Raw genomic sequence first — 20,818 nt, 5'->3', positions numbered from 1 at the left:
GGCATAATGCAGTCTCAAGCATATCAGGGTGCCCCAGCTGTGACCATGCAGTCTTATCATTTCAGAGCCATGTAACACTTTCTACACTCCGTTTCTCTTCCTCACTAACTAGAAAATCAACTCCAATGCATCTTGTTGCCAGTGATACTTTTCCTTCCGCAGCCACTAAGCAGGGGAACGGAAATAAATCAGAGTGCTCTTTAAGGTCAGGAAGAGAAATCACATGTGTTCTTGTTCCTGATTGTAACACGGCTGCATAGAGGTTTCTCCAAGCAGAAGAAGACAGATAAAAAAAAAAAAAACACTTTTTTTTTCTGCATTTGGATGAATAATTCCTTTGGTTGTTGGACTGTTTCGCCTGCAGAGACACTGTTCTTTAGAAAACATTGGATAAAAATGTCTTTCTTTATCAGAACGGTAACGCTGCAGTCGAGGAGAGGGGGACAACATTTCTCATGATGAGTCATGTTTAATGAGAAAAATCAACCTGTTTAGGTGAATGTGTCATATTTAAAGCTGTCAAGTCGCCAAATGAATAAAAAAACAAACAAACAAAAAAAAAAGCAACACATCTCTTCTCTGGTTGAATCCCTTTTGTGGTTTTGTGAGTCAGAGATTAGAGTCAGCATTCGTAATGAGGACAAGTAGGGAAAAAAAGGTCACAGATCAATATCTATACAAGTTTTAAAATGTTTTCATATCTGCAGGGGGCAGGTGATTATCTGTTATAGATCATCAATTAATATCCACCTGTACCACCCATGAGGGACACTTACTGTAACTGGCACATACCATCAAGACTTATATTTAACTTATTAATTTCAGGTTGCAGAAAATGCAACTGCTGACTGTGACCACTTACATGCACATGCTTAAAACAAGACACCCTCAAACATAATACGATTTTAAATGGGAATCATTTGCAGAATCTGTTGAAAGACCTGCTTCAAAATAATGAATTAAAAAATAGATTAAACCGTGAGAGTGCATAAGGTATGTACAGTATATGCATTACATGCTGCTGAGAAAAAATCCATTCACTTCTTCACACTCTTTGGCCTTGCAAGATATTGGACGATATTGGACATACCATTAATTATGTTCCCACCATATTCAGCTTCACCTATTAACATTTTCAAATTATTTCCAATAGCTGCAGATATATACTGTAATTAAATCAATCCAGCAGTCATCTCTCAGCCTGCAGAATTGTAATTGGCAAATTAATCACAGCTTATGTCAATACATTACAACTACTGTAAAGATTTCACTGTCATGTGATGTCTCTATAGCTGTGAAACCACTGCCTGTTCACATTTTCATTGATTTTCAATAATCAGTGAAAAGATTCTCCACGGAGAATCAAAACCTACGCCACCGTGAAACCTCACAGATTCATCTTGGAGTGTTGGGAATTTACAGGTTTACTTAAAGTCCATTTCCTTTAATCCCTGTAGTTAATTGAAGTCATGACTGAGCTTTGAGCTGTATGCATGGTGCCTGCAAGCCATGGCAACAGGTCTGGTGAGACAGTGTCTGCAATTACATGACTAATTATAGCATCAGATCAAACTGCAGGTGAATTAGAGCCTGATGGCTTCTCTGAAGTGTGAAAAGCAACCCTTCTAAGTGGCAAATGGCAGGAGGGGCGGCTTGTCTCAGATATCTTTAAACCAAACACTGTCGACCTGCAGGTCAAAAGTGAGTTAAATATGTGGTTTATACTGAGAAATTAAAGTTAATTAAAAAGAAAGAACAGACTGTCCCCATCTGACAGCCAAGCTACTGAAAATGCTCAAAGCCAAAATTCTGTCACTTACAATGAAGTTGCAAACTAAACCACAAAATCTAATGACATATTACATAAGGCAATCTGCTTTTAAATTACTGTAGCAAAATTCCAAGGACACATCTTTTTTTATAAAGTATGTAATGTTAAATGACATGCTTAGTAGTGCAAGCAACGCAGTTATCATCCAGCTCCAGCTGAAAGATCGTTTCAGTCTTTCTTGATGTAAATCCTAGATCACAGTGCCCCCTTCTGGCCAGACCAAGCTACACTTGGGCCTCAAAAAGACAGGACTATCGTGTGGAAATGGAGCATGATTATTGGACTCGCTCTAGTGTGCTGATTGTAGGATGAAACATCATCCACATGGGGCTGCCTGAAAAGCTCCTGAAAAATGGGGAATCTTTCCTCTCTGTGGGCGAGCATTAAAAAGAAGCAGACAGTGAGCTGTTAAGAGTTAGGCATGACATCGTGATGGAGGGTAGCGCAAGCATATCTAAGCTCTTCCATCTGTGTTCCATCTTTTTACAGACCGTTTTCTTCTGAGCAGCCAACCATACAGTTTCTCAGTAAGCCCCAGTGCGCGCACACACACACACACACACATACACAAACTATTCGATTCTCCACGTCAAAGCCGTCCATAAAGGCTGGTTGTGGCCTTGGCTTTGGAGGAAAAAGATGGGATCCTTATCCCGAAAGGTTTTATATTTCTCAGCCACTCGACTCTGCTCGGCGCCATTCAGGCCGTGCTTGTTTTCTAAGCATTAGGATTAAAATCTCTCTCTCCCATGACAGCGCCAAGAAAAATCTAAAAAAGGAATCTAAGAATTTGAGATGTCTGCCTCCAGGGGCCGTTTGTGCTTCACCTCAAAAATACAGAGCCAATTTATGCTTCGTCCAACTTATTTCCATATAGTGCTTCAGTTGAGCTTACATCCATTTGTGGGAAATGAGGACGATTTTGTTTCCCCCGCTGTTCAAATGCAGTTGGGAGCTGCAAAACTGAACAATCATGATCGTTCCTACTGGTATGAATATGCAATATATGTTTATGCAGATATGATTCCGTGAAACAGCCAGAATTACAGAATACATTTAGAGAATAGCCTATCAATGTGTAATCAAATGTAATGCATGCACACTGAATGAAATATGCATGACAAATTGGCTTTGGAGAATACAGAGCAGGCAGGTCCTCTGAACCTTTGCACAAGAGCTCATTGAAATTCCTTTCATTATGACTGTGGCACTACAGAGAAACAGAAAATAAGAGGGACAGACAGAGAAAGATGAGTATAATGATGTCTGATAACAGAGGCAGGAAAAACCTTGCATCACATCCTTGAATATCATTACTAAAAATTATGCAATTTCACTTTGAAAAAAAAGTAAACAAAAACACAGAAGATGAGCATTTAGTCGTTTTATTTACAAATGTTGCTGTTTTCCTCAATACCATTCAGTAGGATATATATTCTCCACATGGGAACCTGCTTCTGTGTACAATCCTCCATCTATCAGTGATAACTCCAGACAAGTGCTATCCAAGCAGACAGATCTTTATTTTTAAATATATTTTGAAAGAACTCTAATAATTACTTCTCCCTGTTACAAATGAAAAGGCACATACGCTTGACAAGAACACCTTGGTCGACAAACATGTTAACACCACAAGATTCAGCAGAAAAACAAGCATGAAAATGAGGAGAAGATCCTGCAGAGTTCTCCCTCAGTATCTCTAAAATCTGTCTCAGTGAAGGTCATAAGAAAGCTCTGCCTCTGTAATCTTATAGTCAGTTTACTGCTTGACTAGTTTCATGGCTAAAACATTTAAAATCTCTGGTGCATGCAGAACCCTTACTCTTTATACAGCTGTAATAGTTAATACGATATAAACACATTAAACTAGATAACTTCTTTGCAAGCTTACCCTCTCAATCACACACTGTAAAAACACAAACATAATTCTCATCAATGAGTCAAACTGGGTTTTCTAGTGTCATAAATGGAACTACATCCAAGCCAAGTTCTCCCAGCTATCTGCCCATGGCTTCACTGTTCACTTTCAATGTTCATGGGTTGTTGTCACAAGTAGTCTCTTCATCAATCTGCTGGAGTACAGCCACATCACATAGCGGTTGGCTGGCCAGCTAAAAGGAAAAGAACAGCAACATTACACTTAAGGGAAGCCAAAACCGACACGTCCTAATACTGATCGGATTGATCACGAACTTACTTTTGAATCGCATGTAGCAGGAGTTACAGAAGAGCTGTTTGTTTCGTATTCTGACTTCAGCCCCTGCTTCCGATCCTCCGAGGTCAGACTTACAGTCGATACACTGAGGAAGTTTAGGAAAGGGAAGAGTTAAAAAGCCACTCAACTGATTAGAACTACACTGAAGACCACAGGTGGAGTGATGAGGAAAGACAGACCAAAAGCCTTTGATTGTAGATACAGAAGGAGACAAATGAAGGAAGAAGAGGAATGAAAGTCAAAAGACAGGGAAGGTAACCATTCAGATGCATGACACCAAACTCAAGACCAAAATTCCAGGATCGAAAATCAGAGTTAAGCGTAGGAAGAAAGAAACAAAGTGAGGGGTTGATTAGTTTGGCACTCAGGTTTTGGCACAGAAAAACTTTGCTCAGCTGTAGAGGGATCAGGACCTTGAGATTCACCAGGATTTACCAGGTTAGTAATAAGAGAAAAACAGTCTGGAGGGATCAAGTTAGATTTGAGGATTGGCTGAGTCGTGCTGCAGATGTGCTCCGATGCCGACGGGAGCCCAACTCTCACCTTAAAACAGCCCAAATGATAACAGAGCCCAAGGGACTCGATGATCATGGCCGCTCCCTTTCCCAGCGGGGTGTCACAGAACGTACAGATTTTCTTGCCACTCACTGACCTGGATTACAGAATGTACAGCTGTGATTTGAGAGCCGAGCACAGATGCATGAAGCATGTATGAATGTTAACACAGACACAGACACAGACACACACACACACACACAGACACACACACACACACACACACACACACACACAAAGCACATGTTCACACTGGTATACAGTGGGGTTAAACTAATTAATTGTTTGTTCACTCAGTTGTTTTTGCCTTCTGGATGTAAATGATTGTTTTTGATGTTAATTTTGGATGTGGACCAAACATGCCCACTGCTAAAATGGAACAGAAGCTCCATAAAAATATTCTGTAAAACATTTAAAGTTTTTGTATTTCTATTTGTATGATTGTCTCTGAGAAGCGCTACCTCTTCAGGGCAGACCCTACACTTCTGTGACTCGGTATCGGAAAGTGATGAGACGGTCCAACTGGACCGGGGCTAGCTGGTTAGCATGCTAACTTCAGTAGAAGAAAAGAAGTGATGGAAATAGAAGCACTACTAGAGACAGCTCTTGGTGAGTAAAGGAGTAAAGTTTGATGCTGAACTTGAAATGTTTCTGCTAGACTGGTAAGTAAAAAGCCACTAATGCTAACGTTAGTTATACAGCGAGAGCAAAACTTACAAATAGCTCCTTTAAATAATTTGTTTAAATTTAAGATTTTTGTCTTATGTATAAAGTATTTAGTAAAGTTTTTTTTATGCCTGAAAAAAAATGAAATTCAGAGCAAACAATGATAATTTGTCATTTTGACAGACAAACAACAATGCTAGGCTGTTGCTTCATGATGCACAAACACACAAGTGTAACAATGAAATTAAACAGGGGACCTGTACAAAAAGACCAGATGTAAATAGACTTTATGCTTATATAACCTGTTGGATCTGGAATGGAGGGTGAATGTATGGAGCATGTCAATATCAACTGCAACAGCATATTACAGTACATTCAAAAATATTAAAAGAAAGAAAAAGTTTCAAGATTCCCTTTACCACCATTCCCCATCCATAGTTATGGTTTAACAACACCACCACCATTTTGACTATGTCTCTACAACCCAGTACACCAGTGATAGGTTAGAGGCAGCTTGTTGGGAGTGTTAAGCGAAGCAGCATTACTGACTTTACCTGCTCCGCTGCTGAGGGCCACCAGCCTCAGACGTGGGCTCTGGAGAGGTGGTGGGTGAAGGAGTGGAGAGTGACGGGGAAGGTGTCTGCCGGGACCAGGGGGCCGAGGGAGTTCCCGCCCCGCCACGGAGGGAGCTCATGGAGTAGGAGGAGGGCAGAGTGGAGGAAGCGGGCCGCTGGGCCGCAGACCCGCCACTGTAAAAGGAAGTGCTGCCGGAGAGGGCTGAGTGAGGCCGGGTGTAGTTTTGGACATAAGAGTTGCTTTTGGGTGTCCATGATGAGCGCCAGGAGTTGTAGGAGGCATCCAAGTTGTCAAGAGACTCACCTCTGCAAAGCCAACCCATGCCACGCCCACGTTAACTGGTTAGTAAAGACATTTAAACCGTCTGGCTACCAACTCTACCTGTGGCAGTTGTTTTTGTTTGACATTTATGGTACAGCCCATTTTGCCAAAGCAAAGTCAGAGTGGTAGCCAGAGTGATAAATGTTTTCATTTCAAGTGAACAGAATTTTAGTAGGTTTATAAAGCCAACCACCATTGTCACACAACAGAGATTACATTTTTTACTCCCATATATGCTAGAGTGACTGTACCGGCGCATGGATGGTATGTCACTCTCCTGGCTGGTGGCGGTGTTGGAAGAGCGCTGGCGAATCCAGCTGCTGTCCGTCAGGAGTGGAGTTTTCTTCTTCATCTCGTTCAGGATCTGCTGCCTCTCCTGCTCAGCATACGACAGGGACTGCTGACCCACTCCACCGCCCGTCACTGCACCCAGAGGGGAGAGATAAACGAAACATTATGCTAGGTAAAATGAAAGGTTTCTCGGAGGTCAAAAATAGATCACAAATGGCGACGGGCACAGAAACAGGGAAAAATGGGATGAACAGAATGAGATTGTGATGATGTAGATACGTTTCCCAAGTTTTATTATGAAGTAATCTGCTGCAGCCAATGATAAGACAGTTCCTTTTAAACTCCTTTTAGTTACGTCATGGCATAAAAAATGCATTAGATTAGCATGCATTAGCTCTATCCACCCCAGAGAAATCATACTGCAATCAATCACGTAATTGTTTTTGTCACATGAAATTCTCTGGTGCCTCCACTGTTAATCAAACAGCTGTAAAAGTTTAGAATTGGTGCAATGTCATAATTGATTGATCGGCTGAATCAAAGAGGTCAAAATAAGAGCTGATTGACCGGCTTTCAGATTAAAACCGCGAGGCGGAGCTTCAGGGGCCGAGCCCACCTCTCTCCGGCTCTCTGTATCTCATGGCATTGAGGATGTTTCTCCTCTCCGTCTCCAGCTCTGACGCAGCCCTCTCACTGCGGGCCTGCTTGTCACACGCATTCCTCAACTGCTCTTCCAGCAGCCAGTGAGCCATGCCTCCCGGCGGAACATACACACCTACGGTAGGGTACAACCCACATATATGTGCAACAACATGCGTACATGGAGTCATTTATAAAACCGCCAATAGGAAGAGAAACACAGGTCACAGTTGACATGACTACAGCTAAATCCAGAAAACTGACCTTTCTTCTGAGGCTTTTCTTCTTCATCAAGCTGGGGAGATGATTTGGATTTTGCCCTGTCAAACGAAACGAAGACAGATGCAATTAAAAAATGACTTTGTTTGAATGAGTCGGTTCAAATGCGTCCAGTAAGAGTACCTGGACACCTCAACTATTCGGTGAACATGTGACAATTTTATTTTAGTAAAGGAAACTTATTGGAAAGGAAAAAACATGACTTACTACTTCAAATACATACATGATGTTAAATTTTGCATCTACTGTAATGCTATCCGGTGTTAGTATTTTTAGGTTGCAATGACACATAAGTGATAAATTCTTCTTGTTTGTTAAAATCTGGCGTTGATGTTTTGGAAGGATTATATGCTTGTGAGACATTGCTTTGGCAGGTTCGGTAATCGGTACAATTCAGGCAAGAACAAACTGTGTTGCCGAGATAAATCCTGATGCTGAGAATTATGCTAAGAATTCAGAGAAAGGTGAATTTGGGGCTGGAAACGTGGAGAAGATAAAGTGAAAGCAACATTCATTAAATACAACCAATGACACTTTACTTGTTCCCCTATTTAACATTTACAGACATTATACAAACATTTAATAAATGGTTTATAATACACTCAAATGTAGATGTAAGCACATATAGGGATATTTTAAGTGTTAGGTGATTATAATTTCGCCTATGAATACATATTTTTGTGCTACTGTTGTTAATGAATACAATTAAAAAATACCTATATGTACTTACAACTACATTATGGTGGGTTATAAACCATTTACTAATTGTTTATATATTGTACTGCTTATAAATGCTAAATTGGGGACCTATAATAAATATGCCAATTTAACTTATTCAAGTCATTATACTGAAATACTGTAATAAATTGTGCTCATTCTAAGGCATTATTGTTATTGTTATTACACATCAAAACAGGGTAAGAAGCAAAACATGTATCGCATAAAAAGTACATGATGTAACAACAGGGTTTATTAGTGCCAGTGGATGATTAGTTCAATATAGAAAGAAACATTATCTTTAGGTGCAGTTTTACAAACACATACACACTCTCCTGTACTAACCTGTCTGTAAAGGACAGTGGAGGCTGGACATTGGCAAAGCCATGGGAGCTACCAGCCCTTTGGTGAAGAGCAGTGTGTAGAGGGAGATGGGTTACAGCACAAAGGTGGGCAACAAAGCACATGCAAACTCATTAGTTGCAGTTATGTTAATGCACATACAGTAAAGCGGGTAATGTTTGACATGTGAATGTGTTATTATCAGCTTGATGGACAGATGAAGGAAGGCTAAAGACATGAATTAAAGTGTTTAAGGAGAGTACAGGAGGAGCAGCGTCTTTACTGACCACTGGCGCTGCTGCCGCTGCAGCTCCAGCGCTCTCTCCCGCTCTCTGCGCTGCTGCTCTGCAGCCTCCTGCTGCCTCCTCTCCTCCTCCCTCTCCTCCTCTCTCCTCCTCTGCCATTTCAGCTCTTCCTCCTCCCTCCTCTTCCTCTCTTCCTCCTCCTGCCTTTCTTTCCTCTTCCTCTCCTCCTGGAGACGCTGCAACTCTCGCTCCTCCTCCTCCCTCCTCCTCTTCTCCTCCGCCTGCCTCTGGTGCTCCTGTTCCTCCTTCCTCTTTCTCTCTGTCTCTTCTTCTTCCCACAGAGTAGAAGTGGGCTGGTTGAATGGAAAGAGGGGCGATTGTGGGCTGATGATGTGGCTGTTCACCTCCAGGCTCCCAGGCTGCCAGAGAGATGAAAGAACAGAAAGGAGGAAGCGTTAAAACACATGATGGCGTTAACTAATCTGACCCAATTAACCCCTAGGAGGAACTGCAACAAAAATGAAGAAACTCATGTTATTCCCACTGGTGAAAAACCAGCAAGTGTTTTGAAACTCCAACTAGAGGGGAGTTTTTTTGCAACTCTAGGAGCCGAAAAGACGTCTGTCATTACTGAAAGGAAGGCCACACATGTTGCATGCCCTGTGTGAATATCATCCACATGACTGGACATTGTTCTGCTCTCGCTTTCACTCACTCTCATGTGAAAAGGACCTGTTTTTTAAAAGCCAAAAAGTACCAGTGTCTGGCCACATAATTGCAGGAAAATTATAGCAATTTTGATCAACAACACTATCAAAGCTCTTTGGATACATTTAGACAATTTAGTGCTATGAGTCAGAACTTATTGCCACCTTGTAATACTCTCCAGCTCATTCAGGTAGTAGGGAATCATTTATACACATTAAAATGCCCATGTTACCTGCTGTTGGACCACGTTTTTGGCAATCTCCTGCTGAGCCTTCAGCCACTCCTCCTGCAGTTTCTCCTGGTCACGCTTATATTTCTCCTAGGGTGAAAAAAAATAGGACGAGAGGTCAGAGGTCATGCCGTTTTAATGACATGCTGAAAAACACCAATCACACCAGAACTCAGGATCTCCACATTTATTCTCTATAACAGTATGCAGCATGAAACAAAGTCGTTACACACACACACACACACACACACACACACACACACACACACACACACACACACACACAGTGGCAGGCTCTCTTCTGATTCTATCTGTACAAAGCATTTTAAGATCCTTATCTCACTGCAACAGCTGTCGACACAGAATTCATTCAAAGATAAAACTACAGGCCTTATATTCCCTTTTTTACGCCAAAAAACAAGGCAAACAAACTTGCAATTCTACCATGTTGTGCCTCTGTAACTTTGGTTAAGTATCTCTTATATTCATTCTGACTTTTTAAAAAAAATAAAATTTAGAGCGTTTCAAAGGAGAACAGGATTAGGACTGTAACTACAAGGCTTTAAAGGGCAGTAACTTTTTTATTTTAAGTACATTATTTTCAGGCTTTTCAAGTTAAGGTTAAGTTTTGAGAATGGTCACCAAAAAAAAAAAAAACAACATAAAAATAAATATACAACACATACAAACCTACACAGATCTATTTAAAGGGATGGTATATTATACGGCCATGCAGTACCGCAGTACAGCAGGAAGACTGAGTAATAACATAAAGAATACAAATCCGTTGTAGCTGTATTATTTTCAGATAATTCCAAGCTCACCTACATGTTACCTAACCATCCTGAAAGTTGATAAACCTACAGAAGCTTGCCCTGGGCAGGAAGTCTCCCTGGCACATCATGAAATCAGGCCGTTTATCCAACAGGGAATAAGACTGGAGGAGTAACGCGGCTTCCCGGCTACACTACAGCTCTGCTTGGACACCTTTGATCTCCATCCAAAAATAGACCCTCAGAAACGTGTTTTGACAGGATTCTACTACATTTAAGTTGGATACTGGACAGACGCTTTACCTTCAGCTGCTTGAGCACCGTCTAAAGTTTTCTGGTTTGAGCCTATTAGGAGCAGACTCTGTTGGATGTGAGCTCTGCGCCTCGTCTCGTTGTCAGATGGGACGCAGAGCAGATTTCCAGATGGCTATTTCAGATCAAGTGCATTGTGTGGTTGCATCGTTTGGTATTTTCAGTTTTTACTACTGGACTATACACTCCATTTCCAGTTTATTAGATACACCTATCTAAACCGACTGCAATCTAATACAACAAAAATACAGGTCCGATACAAGTTGAAACTGTTTCAGAGAGATGCTGATTCAGCTGTATGGTCATTGTAGAGGTTGTAACTGTATTGTGTTATTCTGAAAGCTGTTACTTTCATTTTGTCCACTCTGTTTATACCAATGAGCGCAGAGTGAACATGAGAATACTGTGTATATTCTATACAAATTAAAATACGGTCCTAGTCTTTATCAGTTTATAACATTTGTGATTTGATGCTGTAACAGTTCAATTTATTGTCTGGATTAAAAAGTACACTGTCTAGAAATCAGTGTAACAGAATACACCATAACCACAGCACAAACACCTCTTTGAAACATTTCCAACAAAACTGAGCCGGGGGTATCTAGGAAACTGGCAACTGAGTTGAAACATAAGATCAGTGCTACATAAGTATGCCTTTATGTACCTGTAGGAGGCGCTCCTGTTCCTTCTGCCATTTTTCTTGTCTTCTGCGCTCCTCCTCTGGGTCCCAAGACCAGCGGCTGGAGGAGGGAGTGATTGAAGGAACAGGTATCTGGAGACAAAGAAGACAGACATATAAAGTAAATGTACATGCTTGTACATCCGGGCTAATAAACCGTTCAGGCTTGTGACAGCAGTTGGCTGGTATTTACTACCTACTGTTGTCCTAACACCTTCACCCGTTTCTGACGTTGGTTTTAAGGTAAAGCTTGAAACTGCAAATATACATCCATCCATTTTGGGAGTAACTCTCTCCTCACGTTTGTTATATAAGTTAACTGCATCACTGCAGCCATCAGCTGATCAAGTCAAATCAATTTTTATCTACAGTCTATAGCCCAGTATCACAAAATTATCTCAGAAGGCTTTCGAACCTATGCAACGTACAATACCCTCTCTCCTTAGACCCTTGAGAATTTAACTTTCCATTTTCAAAGATTCATTAAAATGAAGGCTCCCTGCAATCATAGAGGAGTAATTGGGAGACTAAAAGGCTTAAGAAGCAGAGGAAACCTGCCTCTGAAGTGAGCTAGCAATGCGGTCCATGTGAGATGCTTAATAATTGATCTGAGCTTTGTACTAACTGTGGGTATCTGCTTTAAAAGATGCTAGAGGAGCAAACACACTCAGTGCATAATAATACTACTCACATCTGGCATTGCAGGCTCTGATCCTCCTTGAAAAGAAACAAAAAACCATGTAGTCAATACTTGTGCCATGCACAGGCAGAACAGTGAGACAAAACGTAGATATACAAGTTAACCCTGAGGCCGTACGCCACAGCAACACAAAGTTGACCAGCTTATTAAAGTATCAACTTGATTTTTAAGTTGAGTATCAATTCATCATTGAGCAAGACATTTAAAACCATGGTAATTGATGTTTTCAACAAGCCTCCAGCAACAACGGTCACATTTCACCCACTAGGACTTGTTGATTGATTCTCTCAATTCAAGCTCACCCACTTGTTGACATTCACATTGGATGCAAGCCCAATAGTTCTGAATAGGAAAATCAATAAACCGATTGCGAGAACAACAAACTGAAAGAAAAACACATGCATCAGCATCATGCATAAGAGGCACAACATTGCAGCGTAGCCAGTCTGAAAAAAAGTCTAGCAGACGCTTCAATACATACATGCCAAGAAAGCAACAGGAACACATTTAACTTCATGCCCAGCAAAGTGAAAAGTGCAACCATGTGTTAAGCCTGGACACCACTCAGAAACACCACAAACACAACAGGATTTTAAGATTTGTATTTGTGGTCGGTACTCTGGCACTGTGTCTGACATTCTGTGCAGCCTTTGTAGCCAAATATGTTCACACACTATTTTTTTTTTTACATTGTCTTTTCAGTTTTCTTATTTTTTGAAGGTTTCTTCTTACATTCAAAATGAATCTAAAACAGCTTGTTTTGCTTGGTATGATGTTTTTTTTGGAAGAGACACTTCTCCAGAAGTTGGACAATCATGGCACTAGGCCGTCTCGGTTTGAACAGAATGTCAGTGTCACAGACTGTACCAAGCGAAGGTGAGGAGGTCACTGCACATTCAACCCTGTTTACCACAGAGGTAGACCAGCGCACTGACACTGGACCCTGAGCCGCCTGAAGGAGGGAAGGGGCACAGCAGAAGGGTTAAGTTTTGGCACCAGACAAGACTCTCAGAGGAACAGCCCCCCCCCCCCCCCCCCCCCCCTACAAAAAAAAGGACCCAGGGAGGAATCTATTTCAATACTGACATGATTAATCAATTGATAATAGGTTCCTCATCCATTGAACATGAGGATGTAGCTGATAAAACAAACAAACAAACAAACAAACAAACAAACAAAAAAAAACATGCAAAAATCCCTTAGAAATCTGAGGAATTCAGTGACACAGAAGCACAGAGAACCCAGCCGATAGATGACAGAGAAATCATAATTATCATTAAGAGTACACCGCCCCTCTTCGGTCAGTGCTTTTTCTTCTTTTTTTTTTACCTTGTTCAAAAAACTCTGACCTCCGTTTTAAGTTTTTCAAAGATAGGGGTTCTGACTCTACATGAGAAATGAAAAATAAGATACAGTGAGGCACAGCAGAGGAGAGCAACAACTTCAACCAGGGCGAGATACAACCTTATATTTATATAATACATGAATTACACAAACAGTACACGTTGCTAAAAATGTATCAATTATGTTTTGCAAATATAATTTTCCGTTAATATGTGTTTGCAAAAATTGTTCTCCCACAGCTATCAACAAACACTCACACTCCCTACTGGTGTGTTTTTGTGTCCAATACAGAAATAGTCATCAAGATCAATTTCATAACCTTTCTGACTGTGTGCTCTGCTCTTTACCTTTGTTCCTCATGGTCACCGACGCCTCACGGAAACTTCCATTAACTCCGTTTGAAGCCACATCCTACAGGGAGACATGGCAGGGTGTCCGCTCATTAAAAACAACAGGAACAATGCAGGGATAAAAACTGATCAAGAGTCAACCTGAGTGATCCTGGGTCACTTACAATGACTGGCTTGGCGGGGGCCTCTTTGGATGTCAGCGTTTCCTTGGAAATGTGTGAGGTGAAATCCAGACTGGATTTTGCAGTGTTTGGGTCAGATGAACCTAGAAGTATCGGATGATCTGTACTGGTCAGATTGATGGTCTTATGGCTTTTAAATGGCAGGGAAGGTTGATCTCTGTCCCAGTCTGCACGCAGATAATGCAGTGGCAAAAAATAGGATGTGTATATGCACATAAAACCACACGATTTTGTGCATTTTCTGTATTTTGATAATAGTTCTGTATATGCGAAATCCAACATATATATTATAATTGTCTATGTGCATAAAAGAAGACTAAAAAGCAGGGGACAAGGTTGCCGTTATGGTGTTGTTATAGAGAGCAGCAGGGGGTGACAGAGAAACCACCTTCCCCAGCCATGCAGCCTATTAAAGCTTTCATAAACCCACACAGTGTTTCTAACAGGCTCACCACCACTGGACTTCACTAAACTATATTAACCAGTACCGTGTGTTAGTTCAGGTGAGCTACTCCGAGTGGTTTATTACTTTTATAAGGTGAGACTGACGTAACTGGAACAAGTAAGTCTGTTATGCTAACACTGTAAAAACAGCACACTCATAGGACCCATGGACCTGAGCTGGGTTAGTTCTCCACAAGGAACACACCGCAGGGACAGAGAGAGGAATGCTTATGAGAGAGAAAAGGCAGTAAAAAGAAGAAACAACCAGTAGAAATACAAAGAAGAAAAGAATATGGAAAAACAGAGCAAGAAAAACACACAGGGGAAAAAAAGAGAAGAAATAAAAGCCACAGAGGTCAGCACAATAGCGGTCCGCCCTCAAAAGATGAGAAAAAAAAAAAAGTTACAGGTCCTTCACCATTTAGCTGTCATGAGATCATTCATGGATCACTTCACAATAGTTTACAGACCAATCTAAAGTGTCAAAACTGTTTAGCAACGCAAGCAGCATAAGCAAAACTGTCAGTCCAGGAATGCAACCATTAAAGTGGTTCAATTCAATTTCACACAAACAAAAAAACAAAACAAAACAACACACACACACACACACACACACACACACACACATACACACACACACACACACACACACACGCACAGTGTTCAGATGACTCACTGTTCTTGCCATGACGGCGAACATCCATGACCAGGCTGCCCTCCTGTAGAGCCTCCTCCAAGCAGGACTTCCAGTCTGTGTAGCTCATTTCTGCCACCTGGTGCCCGTTCACCGTCAGCACCTCGTCTCCGGCCTGGAGCTGGCACATCTCAGCGGGGCTGCCTGCACCAGACACAGGGACGGGGCGTTAGCAGCATGAAAGGTGCGCCATTTCCACCGCTGCAGTGACATGGTCGGCTTTTACAAGTTACTTATAGGATCCTCAACAAACAGCCTTCACAGCGAAGCAATTCAACACTATATCAACAAATAATTTGGAAATGTATGCACATATTCACAATGTATTTTCGTGTGCAAGAGGCTGAACAATGCAGAGAATCTCTTCAAACATCTTCACTTTTTACTTCATCTCAAGTGGAACGAGACAGAGCATTAATTACATGGTGACTAGTATTTTATTAACAACATGGTATTCATATTTTTACAATGATGTTTTTCACTGCGCGGCTTTCATGTTTAACGCATGATATTACGATTAACATTCTATTAAGATCAATGCGATTCTTATTAGAATTTTATTTCATCTATTGATCTGCGTGGCTAATTTGTGCAAAATAATACCACTGCTCATTTATGGTCTGTTGCTCTAAACTGCTTTGGCTGCTTGTACTGAACAGTGAATGTGGTCATTATACTGATGCATCGGTGTTTTTGCTTCTTCCTGTTGATTTGTGATGTATTTTTTCATATGGATATCGATATTTGTCATGTGCATGTTGATGTTGTTGCTTTTGCTCTCATTTCAGCATCTCACTGTCTTTTGCTTGTACTTCTTAACTTTTCCCCTCACTGGCTTTAAAACATCTTGCTGCAGCTGAACATTTGCCATGTGGCTGACACTGACACGTTCACAGAAATGTTATTCATTGTGTCCTTATAAGTAAAGACATGAAAATGAAGTGAAACGTTAACACACAGGGAGGTTTTGACACGACATTACACAACAATGCTAGGTAAATACACTTAAATACACCGTAGGCCGAAACTGTTGTGACAAACTTAATAGTTCATGTATCGCTGTGGGATGTGTGCGTCACATATACAGTTTGTGACTAAAAGAAATGGCGTACTGTAATGTGGAGGTGGTGGAAGCTCAGGAGAAAGAGAGGCTCAGGCCCAGCAGATCTGACCCAGATAGGTGTTGCCCTACATAGGCCTGGCAATGCCACTGAAATGGACTGGAAAACCTGCTGACAGCTAACCAGCAGAGCCTGGCTGTAAAATATAATAGTTTCCAGTATTACCCCTGTATCTGTATCTTTGAAAACATCAGCTGGTGCTTAGTGAGAGTGATACATAACAATTGCCTGTCTGATCTTTTTCCACCGGGTTTAACCGCAGGGAATGCCGGTTGCCAGACTGGCTGACTTGCGCACATCACATTGGAAGGTGAATAAAGCTCAACCGAGAACAATTCCCATCCCTCTGTTTGAGGGCGTTTCTCTCACACGTCTTTGTAGTTACCAGGCTGGATGGTCGTGACGCGAGCTCCAGTTGAGTCCCAGGCTGCCCGAAAGCCAAAGTCTCTGCTGCTGTTGGGCTTCTGGTTCAGGTTGATCCGCATCTCACAGTAGTTCTCCTGCAAACAAGACCAGCAACACGGGTGAGAAGAGATGAACAGCAAATAAACTTTACAAGCATAAAAGAAAAAAGGAAGAGTTCAGTGTACAACACTGGTCTTGACTTTCTATCACTCTGGAAAGGAGTCAGATTGAGTGTCAGGTTGTGTGTCTGTGTGTATGCAGGCCTACTTTGGCAAGAAAGCCTTGTATTAATCATTTATGGCTATTGATTAAATGCCAACCTGTAGCTACACTTTAATTTCAATTTATACATAAGAAAAGAGGCTGAATCAAATAACAGTCTTAATGATGCATTAGATTGAGTTTTAATGCAAAATTAAAAATACTTTCATTCGTTATCAGAGACAGTATCGATATGTTGCTGTGAGTCTTAAATAAAATTCATGTAACAAAGACATGTATTATTTTTCAATGCCTTCAACATAGCCAACAGAGAGAGCTGATCTGGAGGTGTTTGAAGTACCTGGCTGGTTTCTTTGGCTGGAGCAGGACTGACTGGAGCTTCACTCTTGACCGGAAGAGGGGCAGGTGAGACGCTCTGAGCGGAGGTGGCGCTCTTCCCGGCTGTCTTTTGCGACTCCTCCTCCTCTTCCTCCTCATCTTCACTGCTGTGGGCCGAGCTGGAGTCAGCATCGTCCTCAGAGGTCACGAACTGGCGATAGCGGCTCGGCACTGATGTCTTCTTAGAAACGTCGACCTCGCCGTTGACACGCTTGTGAGAGTCGTCCATCTGTACGGGGTGAACGGCAAAGAATGTTTGAGCCTTAAGAATAAGATAGAGTAAAAGAAACTTCAACAACATCTGGCTGATGATCAGAAAATCATCTATTTCAATCTGTAAAAGACTTTAAAATGAGAGGAAACCAGCTGGTGGCAAGTGTGTGTGTGTGAAAGTGTTTCACGAATTCACAATCAGCCCTGTAGATTATTTCCCCTGACACAATTAAACATTATATATTCTTTTGCATTTACTCTAACAGTAATGAAAGTGAAGGAGGCTGAAAATAGCAGCTCTAGTGGTTGAATTAGCATTATAAAAACACTAGCTTCATCCATTATTCACACAGTAATCAGATCGTACTGTTTGGTAACACTGATGTACTCAAAACAAACAGCACTGTATTTGACCAACAGGGCAAACATTTCTTACTACTACTCCCAGCTTTTAAGTGCTGCTCTGATAGTTTGTGTTTAGTTGTAAAATGAAGTAGTACTCACTGAAATGACCCGGGGAAGTGAGGTGATGCGGGAGGGCTGGGTCCCGAAGGGCCTTGGCGCGACAACTGAGGTTAGACGTGCGCTATCCGATCTCTGGTAGCTCCTGGGGAGGGAGGCGGAAACCCGAGACACCCCGGGAGGCTTGGCTTCCATCGAGTTGAGCTGTGGTTGTTGTTTGTGCAGAAAACCAGAGGAGGGGGCCTCCGCCTCAGTCCGTGCGCCCGACAATGGGCGCCTTGGCTCTGGCACCTTTTGTCGGGTGCTGGAAGCGGAGACGATGGTTGCGGTCTCCTCTGTCTTGGCTGTTCTGGTGTACTCTGAGGCCGGACTCCTCTGTGAAGGTGCAGCTGCTGGAGGCTGGGAGCTGCGGAGAGAGCTGCGAGTGACGGTGGTCGTGGTGTCGCTGCCTGCGAGACCGTCCACACTCTCAACTTCCCGTGAAGCGGGAGGGGAAGCGGCCCTGCCAGTAGCCGGGGAAGCGGCGGGGGGTTCGTTCTCTTTCAGAGAAGGCTCAGAGGGTTCAGACGAAAAGTAAGGAGTGTCAACAGTGTAGCTCCTGGCAGGAAGGGTTCGGGTACGAGGGGCAATGACGGGTCTATCAAATACGTCCTCGTTGTCGTCCAGGTAAGACAGAGATCCCAGACGACTGCCAATGCTGCTTCTTCCTTTAGTTTCTCTGTGGACCCGACAGAGGGGGAGAAGGGGGATAAGATAAATAGAGAAAAAGTGGACAGTGATGGATGAAATCAAAGATGAAGTACAAAGCGTCGGGGGTAGAGAAGTTGAAATGGGGAGGACAGTGACAGACGAGGAGGAGAGCAGAAAGAGGAGCACGGGTTGAAAAGAAGAGGGTAGGGCAAAAAAAAAAGAAAAAAGGAGGCAGGTTGTAAGCCATGATTAAATTACACTTTCACACTGACTGAAGGCACAGTTCGAGTCTCCTCATTCACTCCTGCAACAAATAATCTCTGCAAAACCTCTCATACACAGCTTCTCTTAGATTACCTTAGCAAAGGATTCCCCTCCGAGGGTAAGAAAGGTGTAAGAGAGGAAGAAATTCACTGTGCGTTGTTTGTTTTGTTTTGGTGAGAAAATAAAAATGTAAATTCTATAACAATAAATCAACCAACATCATAATGCATTATTCTGACACTATCAAAAAGTACCTGAGCAGGTGTGTTTTCCCTTACCTATCCTCTTGCACATCCTTGAAGGTACTGGACCTTCTGTTACCGCCGTAGGTGATCTGCTCTATCTTCTCCCGCTCCTCTTTCTTCTTCACAATGTCAGAGTTGACGCTCCGGCGCCGGCTCTTCCATTTGCTCAGGTCCTGCGGAAAAAGTGAAACCACATCACCTCACGCATCGTTTCCCGACAATTCCGCTTAGATCTAGATAAAACAGACTGGTGGTGTTGCATGTCTTCACGGTACGGTGAAGTCGAGAAGGAGAGAGAAAGACAGAAAAAAGAGAAAGGGCTACATTTGAAGGTGTTCTATTTGTGTGCTTTAGGCTCCTCCCGGCTCACCTCCCCTGTGTATTGGGGACTGTGTGACCTAAATGCTGCTTTAAGACTCCATTATTTTGCCATGACACCAATCAGACTGCTGACAGACACAGCACTGTCACAGGCTGCCATGTACATGCACATAACTTTATTAAACTTAATTTTTCTACCTAACTTTGAACAGTGATGAGTCATTTATGTTGTCTTGGAGCACTGCTGCCCTTCAAGGAATAATCCCAGTGTCTGTCCTACATCATCATTACATCATACATTACATCATAACATTTTCACCTTAATTCTATTACTCGTATTTACAGTATCTGGTGCTTCACTCCACAAACACTGTGATTTGGAAATGAGGACAGTCCATAGCCACAGGGCAGCGCTGCTCCAATCAGTGCCTGCCTCCGTCTCTGGCTTCTATCTGAACACCTCTCCTTTCACCCTGTGGCCACCTACTGCATCACAACACCTGCTCCCCCTGATTTGCCGCACAGATCCCATAGATCATGTGCTCACCTTTCACTTCAACCTTATCTGTGTTGGAAACCAAAACTTTTTTTTTTTCCCCCCATCTTTCTGCCAGTGTCGGCTTGTCTTGATTTGCATAACAAGAATGGTGGGAGTCAAACAACAGATATCCTCGAGCGGGACTGTGCACCACACATACTGTATATCAGTATCAGTTGTACTCACATCCTGCCACTTATCATCACTGTCCTTTATCTGCTCGCGGTACTTCTGGAGCTCTTCGTAGCGAGCCTGACGGACGACGGTGGGGTCGACCTGGATATCATTTGTTGATTTACTCCTGTGGAGAAAAATCAGCATCTTCAGTGAGGAGGTGGAGGTGAAGTTTAGTTTGCATATCGAATTCCACTCCAAGGATGCATGCACCATCTCTTACTTGCTGTAAGATACGTCACTCAAATAGTCAAAAGATATTCCAGCTTACACCTCCTGTCCACTTATTTTTGCAGTGATGCTCGAAGTGGCTGCGTTAAACCTTTATCCTGCAACCAAGTGTTAGCTTGCAAACACAGCACACTGGCCAACCACGAAAAAAAAAACTGTGGAGTGATGTAAGCTGAGTGGGTTAGTAACACATATCACAGCCTTTCCCATCATGCAAAGGTCACTCAAAGCTCACAGCCTATGGAAAAATGCACTCTCCGTTTGCACTTACCTGTAAAGATTTACCCACACACCTCACCTACTGCTATCAGTGTTTAGACCTACTGCTCAGTCATAACTCTCGCTGGGACACACCGCAGTTTAGGTAGATGACCCAGCGTATTGCTATTGTGCCCATCTTTTTCCCTTTGTTATTTTGTCAATAGAGCTTTGTGGAGCAACACCCCCCACCCCCCACCCCCA

General features: G+C 42.4%; 1 protein-coding gene across 10 annotated transcripts in view; it reads right to left on the bottom strand.

Moving 5' to 3' along the window:
* Positions 1–3,200: 3,200 nt before the first annotated feature.
* Positions 3,201–20,818, bottom strand: part of lmo7a (LIM domain 7a) — a 49,581-nt gene continuing 31,963 nt past the window's right edge. For 3 of the 10 annotated variants that reach the window (XM_023430693.2, XM_087169721.1, XM_087169725.1), the window contains 21 exons: positions 20,138–20,252; positions 19,126–19,265; positions 17,936–18,611; positions 17,181–17,447; positions 16,599–16,713; positions 15,075–15,236; positions 13,937–14,121; positions 13,770–13,833; positions 13,408–13,464; positions 12,070–12,095; positions 11,364–11,471; positions 9,618–9,704; positions 8,720–9,096; positions 8,436–8,492; positions 7,359–7,414; positions 7,072–7,230; positions 6,416–6,587; positions 5,822–6,148; positions 4,590–4,698; positions 4,029–4,131; positions 3,201–3,942 (listed from right to left, as the gene is read on the bottom strand). In XM_023430693.2, coding sequence (XP_023286461.1) covers positions 3,920–3,942; positions 4,029–4,131; positions 4,590–4,698; positions 5,822–6,148; positions 6,416–6,587; positions 7,072–7,230; positions 7,359–7,414; positions 8,436–8,492; positions 8,720–9,096; positions 9,618–9,704; positions 11,364–11,471; positions 12,070–12,095; positions 13,408–13,464; positions 13,770–13,833; positions 13,937–14,121; positions 15,075–15,236; positions 16,599–16,713; positions 17,181–17,447; positions 17,936–18,611; positions 19,126–19,265; positions 20,138–20,252 — 3,385 coding nt within the window. In that variant the 3' untranslated portion in view covers positions 3,201–3,919. The remainder of the gene's footprint in view (positions 3,943–4,028; positions 4,132–4,589; positions 4,699–5,821; positions 6,149–6,415; positions 6,588–7,071; positions 7,231–7,358; positions 7,415–8,435; positions 8,493–8,719; positions 9,097–9,617; positions 9,705–11,363; positions 11,472–12,069; positions 12,096–13,407; positions 13,465–13,769; positions 13,834–13,936; positions 14,122–15,074; positions 15,237–16,598; positions 16,714–17,180; positions 17,448–17,935; positions 18,612–19,125; positions 19,266–20,137; positions 20,253–20,818) is intronic. The other 7 variants (XM_087169723.1, XM_087169727.1, XM_023430697.2 and 4 more) reach the window with 7 other exon arrangements.

The sequence above is a fragment of the Seriola lalandi genome, unplaced genomic scaffold, assembly GCF_002814215.2.
Source record: "Seriola lalandi dorsalis isolate HSWRI2012SDOR001 ecotype SW California unplaced genomic scaffold, Sedor1 jcf7180002054908, whole genome shotgun sequence".
NCBI lineage: Eukaryota > Metazoa > Chordata > Actinopteri > Carangiformes > Carangidae > Seriola > Seriola lalandi.
This window is presented reverse-complemented; position numbering and strand designations above follow the sequence as displayed.